At 44.1% G+C, this 17,253-nt stretch overlaps 1 protein-coding gene and 1 non-coding gene across 2 annotated transcripts in view; one reads left to right on the top strand and one right to left on the bottom strand.

Moving 5' to 3' along the window:
* Positions 1-418: 418 nt before the first annotated feature.
* Positions 419-17,253, bottom strand: part of BLTP3A (bridge-like lipid transfer protein family member 3A) — a 54,077-nt gene continuing 37,242 nt past the window's right edge. Inside the window, exons 10-22 of the mRNA XM_007467291.1 lie at positions 14,917-15,003; positions 14,240-14,410; positions 13,689-13,828; positions 13,141-13,282; positions 12,699-12,892; positions 11,034-12,490; positions 5,958-6,154; positions 4,155-4,309; positions 3,920-4,070; positions 1,771-2,033; positions 1,214-1,322; positions 951-1,057; positions 419-544 (exon numbers count right to left, since the gene is read on the bottom strand). Of these exons, the coding sequence (XP_007467353.1) occupies positions 419-544; positions 951-1,057; positions 1,214-1,322; positions 1,771-2,033; positions 3,920-4,070; positions 4,155-4,309; positions 5,958-6,154; positions 11,034-12,490; positions 12,699-12,892; positions 13,141-13,282; positions 13,689-13,828; positions 14,240-14,410; positions 14,917-15,003 (3,299 nt within the window). The remainder of the gene's footprint in view (positions 545-950; positions 1,058-1,213; positions 1,323-1,770; positions 2,034-3,919; positions 4,071-4,154; positions 4,310-5,957; positions 6,155-11,033; positions 12,491-12,698; positions 12,893-13,140; positions 13,283-13,688; positions 13,829-14,239; positions 14,411-14,916; positions 15,004-17,253) is intronic.
* On the top strand, positions 2,402-2,473 carry TRNAE-UUC (transfer RNA glutamic acid (anticodon UUC)). Its single transcript has one exon. It is a non-coding gene; the product is annotated as a tRNA-Glu (tRNA).

Here is a 17,253-nt window from a genome sequence, read left to right as displayed (position 1 = left end):
CAGGAAGCTCTGGAACATAGAATCTTTGATGGCTCTGTGGGTGACCAACTGAGGAGATGGGTACTCTGCCTTGTTCACACAGGTGGAGCAAGCAAATGTCTCTGCTATGAAACCAGACGGTGAAATGACCCTACAGTGTTGAGGAGATTTCACCTAGTGTGCAGAGGGCCAAAAGGCTTTATACAGGAAAGACGTGATGCCTGAGCCACGCACAAAGCTGCCCCCAACTTCCTGGAACGTGGTAATACTTTGCCCTGTCTTCCATCCAAGTCAGGACTGCCAGTAGAAAGGACACCAGGAGGAGTGAGTTGAGCATCCTTAGCTGACTTGTCCAACACTGGACGGTGCCTGTCGCAGGTGGTGCGATTGCTGGTCATCTCCTCCTCTCTCCTTGGCACGGATGGCTGAGCCATTGCTGTCAGAGCTCAAAGAGGGGGTTATATTTCCTAATCTCCTGAAGAAGTTTCTCTTTATCCTGGTTGGCATGAGCCAATGCTTGTTTAGTTTCTATAAGTTCCTTTTGTAAGGTAGGCAGTTCTTGTACCTGAGGAACAATTAGTAATTCACAGTGAATGAATAAGGTAACACACCTTGCAGAAACATCCAGTAAGGGAACGAGGAGTAAGAATTCAAGCAGAACAACCCACAAGTTTGGTCAATGATCAAGAAAACCCAACTAGATATTTCCTAAGAGCCTAAACCCCTCTTCAGAGTTCATCAGTTGCAGGGACAGCAAAAGGTAGAAGATGTCATCAGCAACTATTCACCTCCAGCTCCTGACTTACATCCTCTGTTCAGCACTTCTAGAAGGTGCTGCTAGGTGACAGGAGCCCAGACCACCCAGCCGTACCCAGCACAAGCAACCTTTTCAGCCCTCTGAGTTTTACCCGCCTCTGTGATTACAGCCCCTAAGGGTTTCTGGGAAAGGTACTGTTCAGTTATATCCTCACCTGTGGACCAAAAGCCTCCCCTGTGGGCACAGGAAACACCTGTTCTTTTGGGGGCTGCCTCTTCTCACTTTTAAGTACTTCGGCTGATGGTCTGTCCTGAGCAGCAGCTGAAAAAAGTAAAGTAAAGCAGTTTTTAAAAAAGCAAAATGACAAGCTTCTAAATGACAAGCTGCCAGCAACATGCAAACTATTCCTAGTTGTCACCTATTCCTTTACAGGAGCAAAAAGGCAGAGAAGCCGGGAGGCTGACAAGCCCAACTCACCGCCTATGTGGAACACACCATCGTCACTCCGCTTCAGCACAACGTGCTCCACGGCTAGAGTGATGGGGATGGGGCCTGGAGAGGTCGGATAGATGGGGGGGATATCGTCCTATAGGAAAGAGAGAAACCACATGATGCCCCCAACCAGCTCAGAGCAACTGAGGTAACAAGCCATGCTTCTACCATTGAGCTAGAAGCACTTTTATGTCAAATGTATGTTTATCCATACATTCTTGCAAGATGTGAGAGGCATAATTGAGTCTCTCCCACTCTAGAGGTGGTGAGACTGAGGGCCTGATAACCTAATGGGCTTGCACAGTCGTGCTGCATATGCCAAGGGTCAGGGCTAGAGACAAGATCCCCTCAGCTGAACTCAGCACTCTTTGCCAGCAACACATTTTTATGTACTACTGTAACACTGACAAAGAATGCTAATATGCATTTCCTCACTTGATCCTCATTACATTTTACAGGGACAGGAGAAGAAGTTAACAGCCATCACTGCCAGAATTCCTTGCCTGACAAAGTCTAGGGTAAAACCCAAAAGTTCCTCTCACCTTTAGAGTGATCCTGGAGTTCAGGAGCTCAATCTGCATGGGAACTACCAGTGGGATCTCCTCATCCTCCAAGAAGGGCCCCAGGCCACTGAGCACCGAAGTGAGCAGCTCAAGGTCACAGCCCTGAAGCAAGAAACGTAGGAAGCCATTCTGTGTGGCCAGAGGGGAATGAACAGCTGCACCAGGCCCCACCTCAAAGCGAAGGCCTACAGCTGGCCTGATGTGGCCAGTCTTCAAAGTTGAGGCTTCCTGAAAGCTTGTGCCTTTGAGTAGAAAGACAGAAGGAAAACATATTAATTAATTACTAGCCAGTGATTGCTCTAAGCACTTTATATATATTTAATATTCCTAACAACCCTGGGCCAGAAGTATTATTATCATTCCCATTTTAGAGATGAAAGAACTACGGCACAGAGAGTAACTTGCCCAAAGTAACACAACTTGTAAGTAGCAAGGATACGATTTGCACGCAGGCAGCCTGACTGCAAAGACTGGGCTTGGCTACTTTGCTCTAATGCCTCTCATGACAGAAGGGATGTAAAGGACCAATAAAAAGCTGGTCTTGCTATGAATCAGAGGCACTGGGCTGATGGCCAAGGTAAAGCTCTTAAAACAGAGGACCCTTGGGAATTCCCTGGTGGTCCGGTGGTTAGGACTCAGCGCTTTCACTGCTGTGACCCAGGTTCAATCCCTGGTCAGGGAACTAATATCCCGCAAGCCACACAGCACAGCCAAAAACAAACAAACAAGCAAACAAACAAACAGAGGACCCTCAACTCTGCTAAATTTGATCATCTCTTCCTTTCTCCAAGTCTTGGTCTTCTCACCTCTCTCTGAGGAAGCCAAGTGGGATCTATGCTAATTTACTCAAAACTGCATAAAGAATAATCTCAGGTGTAGCCAAGGCTATGAAACAACTTACAAACCTATATAAATGCAAATTGGTACAACCATTCTGGAAAACAAATTGGCGTTATCTACTAAGGTTAAAGCTATACCTACCCTAATGACCTAACAATTATTTCCTCAGGAACATAAACCTGGAGAAACTCTCCAACATACATATCAGGAGACACATACAAGGATGGGCACATCAAGACAGCCCTATTTGAAATAGCAAAAAAACTGGAAACAACCCAAATGTCTGTTCAGAATAGACTGAAGAAGTAACTAGAGTAATGGGTACAAGAGATATTTTGGGGGTGATGGTGATGGTTGTAGAACCCTGTAAGCTTACTAATATTAATCAGATTGTATACTTACAAGGAGTGAATTTCATAATACGCATAAGTAGTTTTTAAAAAAGCAAAAAGTGGTATATTTCTACAATAGAATATTATATAGTAGTAAAAATGAATAAATTATAGCTAACTCAACAACCTAGAAGAATCTGAAGAATATCATGGTACTTGAAATCACAAAAGAATACAAACTATGATTCCATTTAGAAAAACTTGAAAAACTGCAAAGCTAAATAATACATTGATACAAACACATGCAGAAGAATTGTAAAGCAAGAGAATGAGAAATACAAAATTCAGGACAGTGATTCCCTATGATAGGTGAGAGGCAAGAGGAAGGTTCTGGAGAGGGACTCCTGGGGACTTCAAAGTTAATGGTACTGTTCTAGTTACTAAACTAGATAGTGGGTACATGGGTTCATTGTACTGTTGTTATTTTATACCTTATATATATTTTACAAGTATTCTTTAGTATCTACTCAATATTTTAAAAAAATTTTTTAAACAAAGCATGTAGCTTAAGCCCAGATTTTTCCTGTCATCTTTTAAAGTATAAATGATAATTCACATCAAAGGACTGAATCAGAAGTTCCCTGATCAGATATAGCTTGATGTTAGCAGCCTCACAAAGAAGTGGACACAGTCCTCATGTATAAGCATACGGAGCACCTGGGAGGTGAGGACACAGACTAGCCTACTGAGTACAAAACCCCAGAAAGAGCTCTGGGAGGCTCCTTGCAAGAAGGAGGCTTCATTAGACTTCTTCCTCCCCCTAATGGCTGCTGGAGAGAAGCGCCAAGGGCTTGGCACTAAGGTAGCTGCCCTTGGAGCACAGTGACAGGAGCAAGTTAAGCTATGGATGCCCCAGAAAAATCCCACCAGCTCTCCTGCAATCCCACCATCCTCACCTGGGCACTGTCCATGCAGGAACTGCCAGAGTCCCACGGTGCCTAGCTGCTGGAGGGTCAGCTCCTCTGCTTGCAGGGCCACAGTCAGGTCCTCACCACGTACCTCAATCCCCAAAGACACCTCATTCACCTTCAAGACCAGAACTGAGACCTGTAAAAGGAGACTCCCTTAGCTGAGTCCCAAGCTTCCAGCTTAGAGCCTACCCTCTGCAGAGAAGAAAGTAGAACAGCTGACCAGGTGAAGATGGAGGTCTTCCCCACTGGGTGAGGCTGAACTCTTGGCCTCTGGTGACCCCTGGCCATAACTATCCACAACAGGGCTCCCTTGAACACCAGCACTGTCTAAGACATTAGGAAGAGATCCTGGTGGAAGAGATTCTGGACCAGACTCTGCATAAGAAAGATAACAAAAGAATTTGAGAGTCAAAAAATTCTATTCAAATCCAATCTCTAAAAACAGTGACAACTGTAAAAACAAAACATTTGTGACACTCATGAGACAACTGGAAATTTGAAGACTAACTAGATATTTAATGAATTTAGGGAATTATTGTTAATTTTTAAAAGGACGATGGTATTTGGTCACCTTAAAAAAAGTCTGTAAATGGAAGCAAACTAAGTGTCTATGGACAGATAAATGGTTAAACAAAATGTGGTATAAACATACAACAAATAATGGTCTTAAAAAGGAAGGAAATTCTGACACATGCTACATACAACGTAAATGAACCTTAAGGACATTTTATGTGAAATGAAACAAGCCAGTCACGTATGGTTCCATTTATGTGAGGTACCCAGACGGTCAAATTCATAGAGACAGAGAGTAGAATGGTGATTGCCAGGGGCTGGTGGAAGAGGGAATGAGGAGTTATTGTTTAATGGGTATAGAGTTTTGCAAGATGAAAGAGTTCTGGAGATGGAGAGTGGTGACGGTTGTGCAATGATTTGAAGGTAATTAATGCTACTAAATTATAGTTTAAAATAGTTAAGATGGTAAATTTTATGTTATGTGTATTTTACCATAATTTTAAAAATTTTTTAATATTTAAAAAATTTGTATTTTCTAGAGATGCATAATGAAAATACTTATGGATAAAATGATATGTTTAGGATTTGCTCCAAAATAATATGGGAGGAAGGGAAGTGGGCAGAAGAATATATAAAACAAGAATGGCCATGAGTTCTTAATATCTGAAGCTAGGTAATGGGTATATGAAGGTTCACTATTTGATTCTATTTTTTTTTTTTTTTGCGGTACGCGGGCCTCTCACTGTTGTGGCCTCTCCCGTTGCAGAGCACGGGCTCCAGACGCACAGGCTCAGCAGCCATGGCTCACGGGCCCAGCCACTCCGCGGCATGTGGGATCTTCCCGGACCAGGGCACGAACTCGTGTCCCCTGCATCGGCAGGCGGACTCTCAACCACTGTGCCACCAGGGAAGCCCTGATTCTATTTTTAAACATTTGGATTTTCCCATAAGAAATTAATAATAATAACAAAACAAACATAGATATATACCATCCAGCTTAAGAAACAGTACATTCTCTTTTTATTTTCATTTAGATACTCTTAAGGGGCGATTTTAAAAGTTTTCATTTCAATAAGCTGAAAGAACTAGTGTTAACTCCTAGTGGTGATTAATCTAATGCCTAAAGGTTACTTGTTTTATCATAGACAAAAAGCTCCTAGTTATTTTCCAACAATAAAATACATAGTTTAGGCAAAAAGCGGACAACAAACACACACACCATTGATACAGCCACAGAATTAGTCTTACTGCCACAGCTACATGGCTGTAAGACGAGCGTTCTCTTCTTTGAATGTTGTTCTGTGATAAAGGTCAAGTACTAATCAATAACCTAGAAGATGTGGGGATAAAGTCAGAGCCACAAATCCACTAAAATTTCTCTCTTCTTTTGGTTTTTTGATTAAGAAAATGTCTACTTTATCAAATCTCAGCTCCTTTTGCATCCTGCTGGTCTGAATACAGGCATCAGAAAGAACACTCTACAACTCTGCCCAGCTCTGCTTCCACCTACCAGACTCCAAGAGCATCACAAAGCTCTCACTGCCATCACTGTCCACTGAAATCCGGTCTTCAGGGCCACTGTTATCCAATGAGACACCATCAAATGACTGCTGAGATACTGTCCTCTTCATGGAGAAAAATCGGAGTCGGGCAGCACCTCCACCTACTGGGGCTGCCACCCCCTCATCTATCTTGGCCATGGGCTCCCTGTTTAAAAAACAAAAACAAAACCCATAAATGTGGCTTAGGAGGTATGTTGTTCCATTCCCTTGCAATACCCATCCTTTTCAGCCCAGACCATTATTGTATACGTAAACTTTGATGTCAACTATTACCCGCTACAAGACCACTTTTCAACTGCTGGCCTTTCTGAATCCCCATATTCCAGCATTTCAAACTGCATAGTCAGTTCTCCCATATCAAATGTCAAGGTTATTCAGGGTCATCCCATGTACAGAAGAGACCAACTACCTACAGCCCTGGTGCTTATGAATGGTACCTGAAACCCATGTTCATTCCTCGAGTACTTACTGAATAACCTCTGCATACAAGGCACCATACAAGGCACCGGGCAGTGGTGGGGAGTGATGAATAAGACATCCCCTGTCCTCAAAGAATGTACATTCTATCAGGAGAGAGGAGACTTATACACAAATAACCTTATATGGTAGTAAGTCACACACACCGTAAGAGGGACAAGGATACAAGCCAAAGGCTAGGCAATACCAAAGAGGGGAAAGGATGAAGAGAATGGCTCTGTGGAAAGAGATTATGTTTGAGGTAGTCCTTGAAGGACTGTGAAAGAGATGACGAAGAGGGCCTTCCATGGGAAAGAAACAGCATGAGCAAAGGCATGGAGCCAGAAAACGAAATGTACCTTTGGAGACTAGTAGAGCTCAGCTCAGCTAGAGCGTAAGTTTTGTCGGGGGAGAGCAACAGAAGATAAAGTTAGAAAGGTTTCTTTAAAGAAACCTTTAAAGACCTTATGTGCCCACCCTCTGATTTTATTTATAGGTGAAGAAACTGACTCAGTCCCAGTTAAAGGTAGAATTAAGAAGAACCCAAGTCTCCTAACGTCTTGCTAAGTGCTTTTTTCACTTTACCACATGAGTGGCAGCCAGATTATAGAAAACCCTGGACAAAAGATAATGCATGAAAGTGCTCTGAAAACTGTGAAGTGCAGGAGGCATACAGGAAATCTCTGTACTGTCTACTCAATATTGCTGTGAAGCTAAAACTGCTCTAGAAAATAATCTATTTTAAAAAACTGTAAAGTGCCATATGGATATATCATAATAACTGATTATGCCACACTAAGAAGTTCAAACTCAATTCAGGGAGAATAAAGAAAAAGCCAGAAGGCTTTAGAAAAGGGAAATAACAAGATCATACCTGTAGTTTAAGAAGTTTGACCTGGGACTTCCCTGGTGGCGCAGTGGTCGAGAATCCGCCTGCAAATGCAGGGGACATGGATTCGAGCCCCGATCTGGGAAGATCCCACATGCCGCAGAGCAACTAAGCTCGTGTCCCACAACTACTGAGCCTGCACTCTAGAGCCCGTGAACCACAACTACTGAGCCCACGTGCCACAACTACTGAAGCCCACACGCCTAGAGCCCAAGCTCTGCAACAAGAGAAGCCACCGCAACGAGAAGCCCACGCACCACAACGAAGTGTAGCCCCCGCTCACCGCAACTAGAGAAAGCCCGCGCGCAGCAACAAAGACCCAATGCAGCCAAAAATAAACAAATTAATTAATTAATTTTTAAAAAAAGAAGTTTGACCTGCCTTTTCCAAATATGCTAGAGAGGGAAAGATATCCAATGAGGAAATCAACTAATAGTTCACTAAAATAGTCCACATGTGGGAGCAGACAGGAGAAACAGATGTTGAGACTCCCTAGAGCTGTGCTCCCAGCGTCATCCTCATAGGAACATTATCATCTAAAGGGGAACTCATTAGAAATGCAGCTTCTCAGGCTCCACCTCAGACCTACTGGGTGAGGAACTCTGGGGACAGGGCTCAGCACTCTGTGTTTTAACAAGCCTCCAGATGATTCTGAAGCATGCTTAAGTTTAGAAGTATGGTCAGAACCTGACAAATGCCTGGAAGAGGCAGAGCTTGAATGAGCAAAGGAATGATGCCACCAAAAAAAGAAAGAAAAAGAGAACTGGCCGGGAGAGGGAGGAATAAGGAATTTATTCTTTTATATATGTGAGGTTCAAGGCACCCCTGGGAGATCAATGTGGAGCTATGGGCAGTAGATAGTTTTAAAGCAAGAGCAGGGGAGGGGAGGGAAGTCAGGACTGAAAATAAGGACTCTCGCAGACGTGAGGAGATGGACAAAATAACCTAGAGCGAAAGTACAGCTGATCCTTGAACAACACGGGTTTGAACTGCACAGGTCCATTTATATGCAAATTTTTTCAAGAGTAAATACTATAGTACTGCACAATCCACGGATGGTTGAATCTGTGGATGCGTTGGAACCACTTATATGCAGGAACCTCTTATAGGTAAGGCCAACTATAGGTTACATGCAGATTTTCACCTCCACAGAGATTCATTTCTCCTAATCACCACATTGATCAAGGGTCAAATGTATTCAAAAATGCATTTGAGTGATATAAACCTTCTGAAAGTTTGGCAAATACATCAAGAACCTTAAAATGTTTGTAGTGTTTGACCCAATAATTCCACTTCTGGGTTCTATTCTAAAAATTTAGATATGCATAAAGAGTAAAAAAAAAAAAAAAAAAAAAAGAGTAATGTTCACAAAAATAGGGACGTTTAACACAGCCTTGGTTTTACCTGAGAAAAAATTGGAAACAGACTAAATGATGCCCCCCAGAGAGTGGACTCGATGAATAACTTATGATATACCCATCTGCAAGAATATAATAGAGCAATTAAAAATTATATGTTAAAAAAAAAAAAAAAAAAAAAAAAAAAAAAGAGTAATGTTCACAAAAATAGGGACGTTTAACACAGCCTTGGTTTTACCTGAGAAAAAATTGGAAACAGACTAAATGATGCCCCCCAGAGAGTGGACTCGATGAATAACTTATGATATACCCATCTGCAAGAATATAATAGAGCAATTAAAAATTATATGTTCAAATACCTCATGAATGGGGAACTATTCACAATAAATCATAAAGAGAATAAAACTGGAAATTTTCTATATTATATAGAAATAATACAAATACACAAATATTATAAAATATTTGTGTATTTTATATGAGTAGGCACATATAAGCATTCGCATGGATACACAAATATGTATAGAAAAATTGGAAGCAAACAGATGCAAATGTAAATAATGGCTATCTCTGGATTGTGTCATTACAAGTGACTGTTAACATTTTCTTCTTTATTCTTTTATTTTTCCACATTGTCAACGAAATGAACACAAATCATTTTTATAATTTAAAAAATAAATATTATGACAAAAGTGATCAGAATATGGACAGCCTAGTGCTGTGGAACAGTTCCATTTACAGGATAAAAGGAAGAAGAGAGCAGCCAAGGGAAAAGAAAAGACTCCTTCCGAGAAGTGCGAGGAACTGGGTGGGTTACAAGTGCCCAGAATGAACTGACCAGCAAGGCTGACTGCACAGAGGAGTCCTGGAAAAAGATGACTGAGAAAAGGCCACTGGCCTGGGCAGTTAGGAAGTCAGTGTAGGTGTTTCAAAAAGAATTTGTATCACACACCTTTCTTTTCTCCTTTTTACCTCTCCTCTTTTCCCATCTCCCTTACTCTTCTCTAATTAGAAAAGGCAGCACATTAGGTGATTGGGAGTCCAGGCTTTCAATCCTCACCCCACCACTCACAAGCTGTGTGATCTTGAGCAAGTTTCTTACCTCTCTGAGCCTCAGTTTTCTCATCTGTAAAATGTGGAGTGATATTAGGACCTGCCTTATAGGGTTCTTACAATAATTCAATGCATTAATATTGTTAATATTTAGGACAAGGCCTGACACATAGAAAGTACTCAATAAATGTTGCCTAGTATTATTACATAATTAATCCTTTAAGCTTTCCTCCTCTTTCCTCCTAGGCTATCTAGGCCTAGCAGGTACTAGTATACCCGCAGGCATTGCTTTGAGACACACTTAAGAAAATCCACTTAGACAAAAGTTCTAAAGCCACTGATCTTCAAACCATGGTCCCCAAACCACTAAGTGTCCCCGCAAAGATTTCCCATAGTTTTCATTATCTTTCCTAAAACCACAGGCACCCATGGAAAAATCTATACCTTCCCACTCTTCTGACTGTGCATTTCTGTGTTTTCTGCTTACTCCCCACTGTAGCCCCGGCGTCTAACACAGAGCCTGGCACACAGTAAGGGCTCAAAAAATACTTGTTGAACGGATGAATGAAATTCTTCCTTCTCTATTACTCGGACAGATATCGATAAGGTGTACCAGAAAGAGCAAGTCCAAAGCCCCAGCTTTTCTAGTTATAAGATACAGGATCCATGGGCTCATCCTCTCTGAAGCTTCCATTTCCTCAGTTATAAACTGGGGATACAAACATCTGCAGTGACCTCCCCGAGCTGCTGTGGGGATTACATCAAATAAAATACTATATGAGAGCCCACTGAAAAGAATAAAATATCATACAGATGCCAGGTACTATTATTCTGATACAGCATAGCTGTATCAATAACAGTGAATCAGTGAAAGAGGAGACAGCTTGATGCTAAGAAGCAATAAATGTTGACTTGAAAACTGCCCAAGACCAGGCTAAGATATATGGAGGCATGAGAAAATCCATGGCATTTTGTTATCTTACTGCAATTTCTGGTTCTTCCCCTATCACAGAATTAGGTGTAGTCCTGAAAGTAAAGTCCCTCTGACTGGTATGCCTATATCCTCTAAGTAGCCTGAAAGTTCTTCCGCTGCTCTACAGGCAGCTCTGAAAACTAAAGGCTTTGCCACATTAACTAGGCCATTCCATATACGCTCCTGGACCACGCGGCACTTCCCAATCTACAAGTGCACATGGCAGGAGGCCTGAGCCCAATGGCCAGAGCTAGGAGGGAGAAGAGGAGGTGAATGAAGGAGGCAGAGAACCACTCACTTGGCTGGGGGCAGAGACAGCATCTTGTGCATGGTGGAGGTCATTCGGTCTCTGCCCAGACTGAAGGCATCCTTAGTCAGGGACATAGCTTCCTTGGTGAGGTCCATGGTGGCATGTAGAGCCTCCTTTGTGGCATCCTTGGTCATGTGAATAGCACTTGATAATTCTCCCTCAATGTTCTTCAAGGGGATGAGCTCGCCCTGTCCATTCACAGCAGTATCCTTACCCCCTGGGGGCTTCAACTCAGCTGGTGAGCTAGGTGCCTGGGCGCTGCTCAGTCTCTTGTCCTGTAAGGAATCAACTGCCTCATGGCCCTTCCCTGCCTCCTGCTGTGCAAGAGAATCTGAGTCCTGGACTTCTCCATTGCTATGGAGAGGCAGTGGCCTATCCTGGGATGCATTCAGATTTTCAACGTCACTGTCCTCCAGAACCTTCCTGGGGCTTGCTGGGCCCTGTTCTGAGGAGGCATCAGACTTCAGCTCCCTATCCTCTGAAGGAGACAGCTCTGAATCTACAAGGCTCGTAGTATCTGAACCCTCAGAGTCAGCTTCAACAGCCCCAGGGACAGGATGCATGAGCAGAGCCACCTCAGCACTGGGGAAGAGGACGCCAATGCAAGCTGTCTGGTCCTGCAGAGGAGACCCAGTCATGGCCTCGGTATCCTTAGTAAGCTGCTCCCGAAGACCCTGGAGCACCTCCTTCAGGCGGAGGAGAGCCAAGTACTGGTAGTGGTCAAGCCTCACTCGGACATGCTCAGGCGAGTGCACGAGCACATGCACATCTGCCGCGTCCTCCAGCTCTGTCAGAGGCCCTTTGTTATCCACACTACTGCTGCCTTCTTTCAGAATTTCCATGACTTCTGTAAGGCCTGATAGGCTTTTCAAATCATGCTCAGTCTTTGACCTCTGATGGGACACAGTGTCAGGGGCAAGGGCCTCAGAATGGACAGGACTGCCAAAGCTGGCGGATGCTTTCAGCCTCCCTTCTGTGGCCATAAGGAGCTTTCGTGCCTGGGCTTGCTGCCAGCGGAGGGGTAGGCAGGCCCAAATCGACAAGGGGAAGGGGGCCACAAAATTCAAGGAATGGCCTTTGAAGTTCTCTGTTCCCTCAAAGTCCAAGGAGATCTGGGTGAAGTGGATGGACCAGAGATCCTGGGAAGCCTTAAGCCTCTGGGGAGGGAGGGCACTAGACTGAGGGAGTCGGGAATCCACCTGGAAGGCGTGATGCAAAAACAGCATGTGCAGAAGGCTAAAGCCGCCTGGCACCTTGGGAAACTGAACATAATTGGAATGAAAGAACTCAGCAGCAGCAAAACCCCGGAAGAGACTCTGGAGGTCTGGACAGCTACAATGTGGGGCGTGACGTGTATTGGTGGCAGTCACACCTGATGCAGAGAAGACAAGGGCCTGGGGACGGTGCAGCCCAGCCCGCTCTCTCTTCTCCAGTGGGAAGCTCACCTTCAGAGAGAAAATGAAACCCAATTCAGAATGGCCAGCTGAGCAACTCTGCAACCCACCATTAATACACACGTGAAAGACCATTTGGGCTGTAAAACTGCTTTCCTTACTTCTATCAAATGGACAAAGCAGAACCTTGGATTATAGCCATGGTAGAAGTGCAGCTGTGGCTGCCAACAGGGAACAAAAGTCCCACTCTCTACCCTACCTTCAACCAGAAGGCATCCAGTCGGATGTCCAAGTGTTCATCTTTCTGGCTTGAATCTTCCAGCTTGTAGATAGCTTTGAACTGCTCCAAGCTGCGGTATAAATCCAGGCAGAAGAGGTTTCCCCAGAGCAAGCTGACAGGATCCATAGTAAATGTCAGACCATTTAACTGAATGTAAAGATTGGGACAGGGAACTGGAAAGCAGAGAAAAAAAGAAACCATGAATGAAGTAGCAGCTCAACTCTCACTTATCAGCTAATATTCATTCTATTATCAAAGGTATATATTTACACAGGGAAGAGTTTTCAACAAAGGTGTGCTAAACTAACTCAAACACTTAAAACTCCAAATGACAAACAGAATATAAGCAGAGAGCCCCCGAGGCTGACAAATGCGAAGAGCAAGAGCAAGACAGTAAGGACTGACCAGAGCAGATGCTTACCTGGCAGCTCCTGATTATCGGGGAAGTAATACTCTGTGAACTCAATATGAATGGCAGAGACCTGAGTGGGGAGGTTGTGAAGCTTCCGACTGCAGGAAAGGAGTGTCGATGGCTTCTTACTTGGCTGCCCAGCTGTAGAAACCTATGCAATCACGAGTTGCTGTTAGCATCTATACAGCACCCAGAATAGAATTTCCTCAATTTCCTCTGAGATAGGAGGATAAAGCCTCTACAACTCTTCCAAAGTCTGTCACAGGGAGCAGAGTGCTCTTCACGCAGATTCCAGGCATTCTCACACCTGACTAACACTATCTACGAGTTCGTTTTTTCAGTGAAAGGTTTGTAGTGGGGTATTCAGAGGAAAGTGGGGAATCCCAAGTCCTGATCTCAGAAGTCACACTCAGAAAGAAACAGACCAAAGGGTCAAATCCCCCTGGAAGGGAAGGAAACAGCCTCCAAATTCTACAACCTTGATCACATTTGTTGCGTTCCAAATGAACTGCTCCACCCCTTTCCAGCCCTGTTTCCCTGTGTCGTGGGCTCCTTACCTGGTGGACGTCCAAGTCATCCACTCGTATTACCAAGCAGCTAGAGCGTAGGCGATTCCATGCTGGAGGCCGAAAGACAGCCTGTCGGCCCTGAGAGGGGCTTCTCTCAAGGGGGTTCTTTCGAGGACTGGAGAGAGAATCTAAATAAAAATAAGGAGGTGGGAAAAAGAATCAGATACACTCAACTATCATCATTAATAGAATTCAGAAAGTAAAAACCCTAAGATCATTAACACTGTATGTAGGAAAGAGTTTAACACTGGCAAGCTCCAGGATGGAACTCAAAAATTATTCTCTCCTTAAGACCAAGGCAATGGCCTATTGAATAGAGAAGCTAACAACCTCTCTTCCACACTGCAGCTATCCCTGGAGACAAACAGGACTCCGTAAAGAAAAAAGTCACGGATGTCTCTCCGTGGGATAAAGCTGGAATAATCAGCTGGGAGTAAGTTGGGATAATTAGCCAGTCCAGTGCTTTATCGCCACTGGACACTCAAAGGTAAATGTCAAGAGGCAAAGCAACAGGAGTCCTCCAGCTCCTCATAACCCACCTGCTTTCCTCCGGAAGGGAGAGTCTACCCCCAGGTGCCAGGGTGGTTTCAGACCTGTCTCCTCGTGCCACTTCTCCATTTTACTCTGAAATTCCATCACCAGCTTCTGGGCCCACTGGCCTCGGGTCTCCATGGCCTCACAGTGACGTACCCAATGTTTGCAGCTATCGCCTGTGCGATAAAGCAAAAAGATTTTAGTCTAAGATCATGATCCAATGTTACAAATTTTCTTTTCCATTGGTATAGTTTTCCATAATTTAGAATCTGATTCCTCACCGCCAATCCAAAATTCTCTGGGATAAGTAAAAATTATCTAGTGAGAGCACTCAAGTTCTTCTGGATTCTATATGTGATTTTTCCCTAAAGGCCAGCTGCCGACTTTTGCCATCTTTGACCATGGACCACTGGAGAGGCTCTAAAACTAGTGCAAGTAAAGGGTAAAGCACAGAATCAAAAGCAACATCTCAGACAATGCCTCCCCTCCTACTGCTTCTCATCAACAGTGGACCCTGCAAGTTTCCAGAAGATGTCCTCCTGAAAAGGACTATTGCCAACACCTCTCTGAGCATGTGCTGCAATCCCTGGCACCCTTCTGCTGGGCAGTCAGGGATGAACCCAGGCATATGGCCTCAATACCTAGGCCAGGCTAAAACTGCACCCATTCAGAATTCTCCTACCTGCCCAGTGGAAGGGGTAATAGTCAAATGCCATCTTGCGAAAGGTAAGCTGCATTGCACCACCCATGAGTCTGTTTGTGGAGACACCTACAAAGAAAAATAAAGGTGAACAGCAGCAGAAGAAACAGAGGCCTAAACACCACTTGAAGCACTTAAAAGTCCTCCTAAGGGTCAGCTCCAAAGCCTGGCTGATACATAAGTGCAGCCGAAAGGCCATAACGTCAGGTGATTTGCAAGGCTGAGGCCCTCCTCTTTTGAACTGCAATGGACATGCTCTAAAAGATTTTTTTAAAAAAGCATATTCCACTGTCTCTGTAAATGGGTGTCAGATTTCCGGAAAGACAAAAGAAACTGCAAACCTCAGGATTCTGGAATTCCAGTCCTAGGTCTCCCACAGGCACACTTGACAACCTTGATTGACTGGTTCCCCCAAACCTGGCAATACTAGTATTGCTGTCCCTCAGCACAACACCAGGGGAGGCAAAAGCCAAACTCCCCCAAAAACAGGACCCATATTACTTCCTTTCATATATTAGCTAAAGCTGTGATATAAGACTGTCATTACACACTGTACATATGAAGTACCATGGAACACAAAAACACTGCACTAACAAGGACATTATAAACATACAGAATAGTGTAGATAAACAATTTTTTTGCAATAAGTCAAATATTCTATTGTTTATCTTGAATTTACATTTAATTCTTACTAAATGAATTAACTTTCCATGTATCTGTCTTATCTCTCCAGCTAGACTCTAAGAACTGTAAGAACAAGGACTATTTCTTCTACGTATGTGTGTTGTCTAACCTACCCTGTTCTGCACTTCCCTCCTATCCCTTCCATCCTATTCCCAGGTGAAGGGAAATACCATGGGACCTTCTAGCTGTAAGCTGGTACACCTACAACCAGGAGGGTCATTTCCATCCACTCTAGATATCACCACGCCAAGGTTCTGGACTAATCACCATCCTATTAGGAGATACACCTACACCTGTGTTCCTGTTGCTCAACCTTTTTGTCATAATTATCACCTCATAGGAGCCTGTTTAGCTAGTTTTTTCCTAATTGTCCCTTCTCCATGAAATTTAATACCACAGACATACTGTATATCTTATGTACTATATGTCTACCAGTGCTTTATACATAAAAAGAATAAGAATAAAGCTTATTCCTTTTATTCAATGCCAGGTTAAGAAAGACTAAATAATTCTTTTAAGTTAAAAGTTAGGGACTTCCCTGGTGGCACAGGGATTAAGAATCCGCCTGCCAATGCAGGGGACACGGGTTCGAGCCCTGGTCCGGGAAGATCCCACATGCCATGTGGCAACTAAGCCCGTGCACCACAACTACTGAGCTTGCACTCTAGAGCCCACACACCACAACTACTGAAGCCCACATACCCTAGAGCCCAGGCATCACAACTACTGAGCCCACACACCACAACTACTGAAGCCCGTGCACTCTAGGGCCCACGTGCCACAACTACTGAGCCCACATGTTGCAACTACTGAAGCTCGCACGCCTAAAGCCCATGCTCCACAACAAGAGAAGCCACTGCAATGAGAAGCCCAAGTACCGCAATGAAGAGTAGCCCCCCGCTTGCTGCAGCTAGAGAAAGACCAGCACATAACAACGAAGACCCAATGCAGCCAAAAATTTTTTGAAAAAGGTTAAAAAATAAAGTGTGAAAAGTTAAATTTAAAATTTTAAAGCTATTAATATTTAACTTAAGTTGTTTTTTTTTTTTTTCCTGGGTTTTTTGCGGTACGCGGGCCTCTCACTGCTGTGGCCTCTCCCGTTGTGGAGCACAGGCTCCGGACGCACAGGCTCAGCAGCCATGGCTCATGGGCCCAGCCGCTCCACAGCATGTGGGATCTTCCCGGACCGGGGCACAAACCCGTGTCCCCTGCATCGGCAGGCAGACTCAACCACTGCGCCACCAGGGAAGCCCTTAACTTAAGTTTATAACTATATCTGATGAGTAACTTTTATATATATATAAATTTATTTATTTATTTTTGGCTGCAATTGGTCTTTGTTGCTGTGCGCAGGCTTTCTTTAGTTGTGGCGAGTGGGGGCTACTCTTCAATGTGGTGTGTGGGCTTCTTATTGTGGTGGCTTCTCTTGGAGCAGAGCACCGGCTCTAGGCGAATGGGCTTCAATAGTTCTGGCACGCGGGCTTCAGTAGTTGTGGCTCACAGGCTCTAGAGCGCAGCCTCAGTAGTTGTGGTGCACGGGTTTAGTTGCTCCACAGCATGTGGGATCTTCCCGGACCAGGGCTTGAACCCGTGTCCCCTGCATTGGCAGGAGGATTCTTAACCACTGTGCCACCA

This window comes from Lipotes vexillifer, unplaced genomic scaffold (genome assembly GCF_000442215.2).
Source record: "Lipotes vexillifer unplaced genomic scaffold, Lipotes_vexillifer_v1.1 scaffold528, whole genome shotgun sequence".
Taxonomy (NCBI): domain Eukaryota; kingdom Metazoa; phylum Chordata; class Mammalia; order Artiodactyla; family Lipotidae; genus Lipotes; species Lipotes vexillifer.
This window is presented reverse-complemented; position numbering and strand designations above follow the sequence as displayed.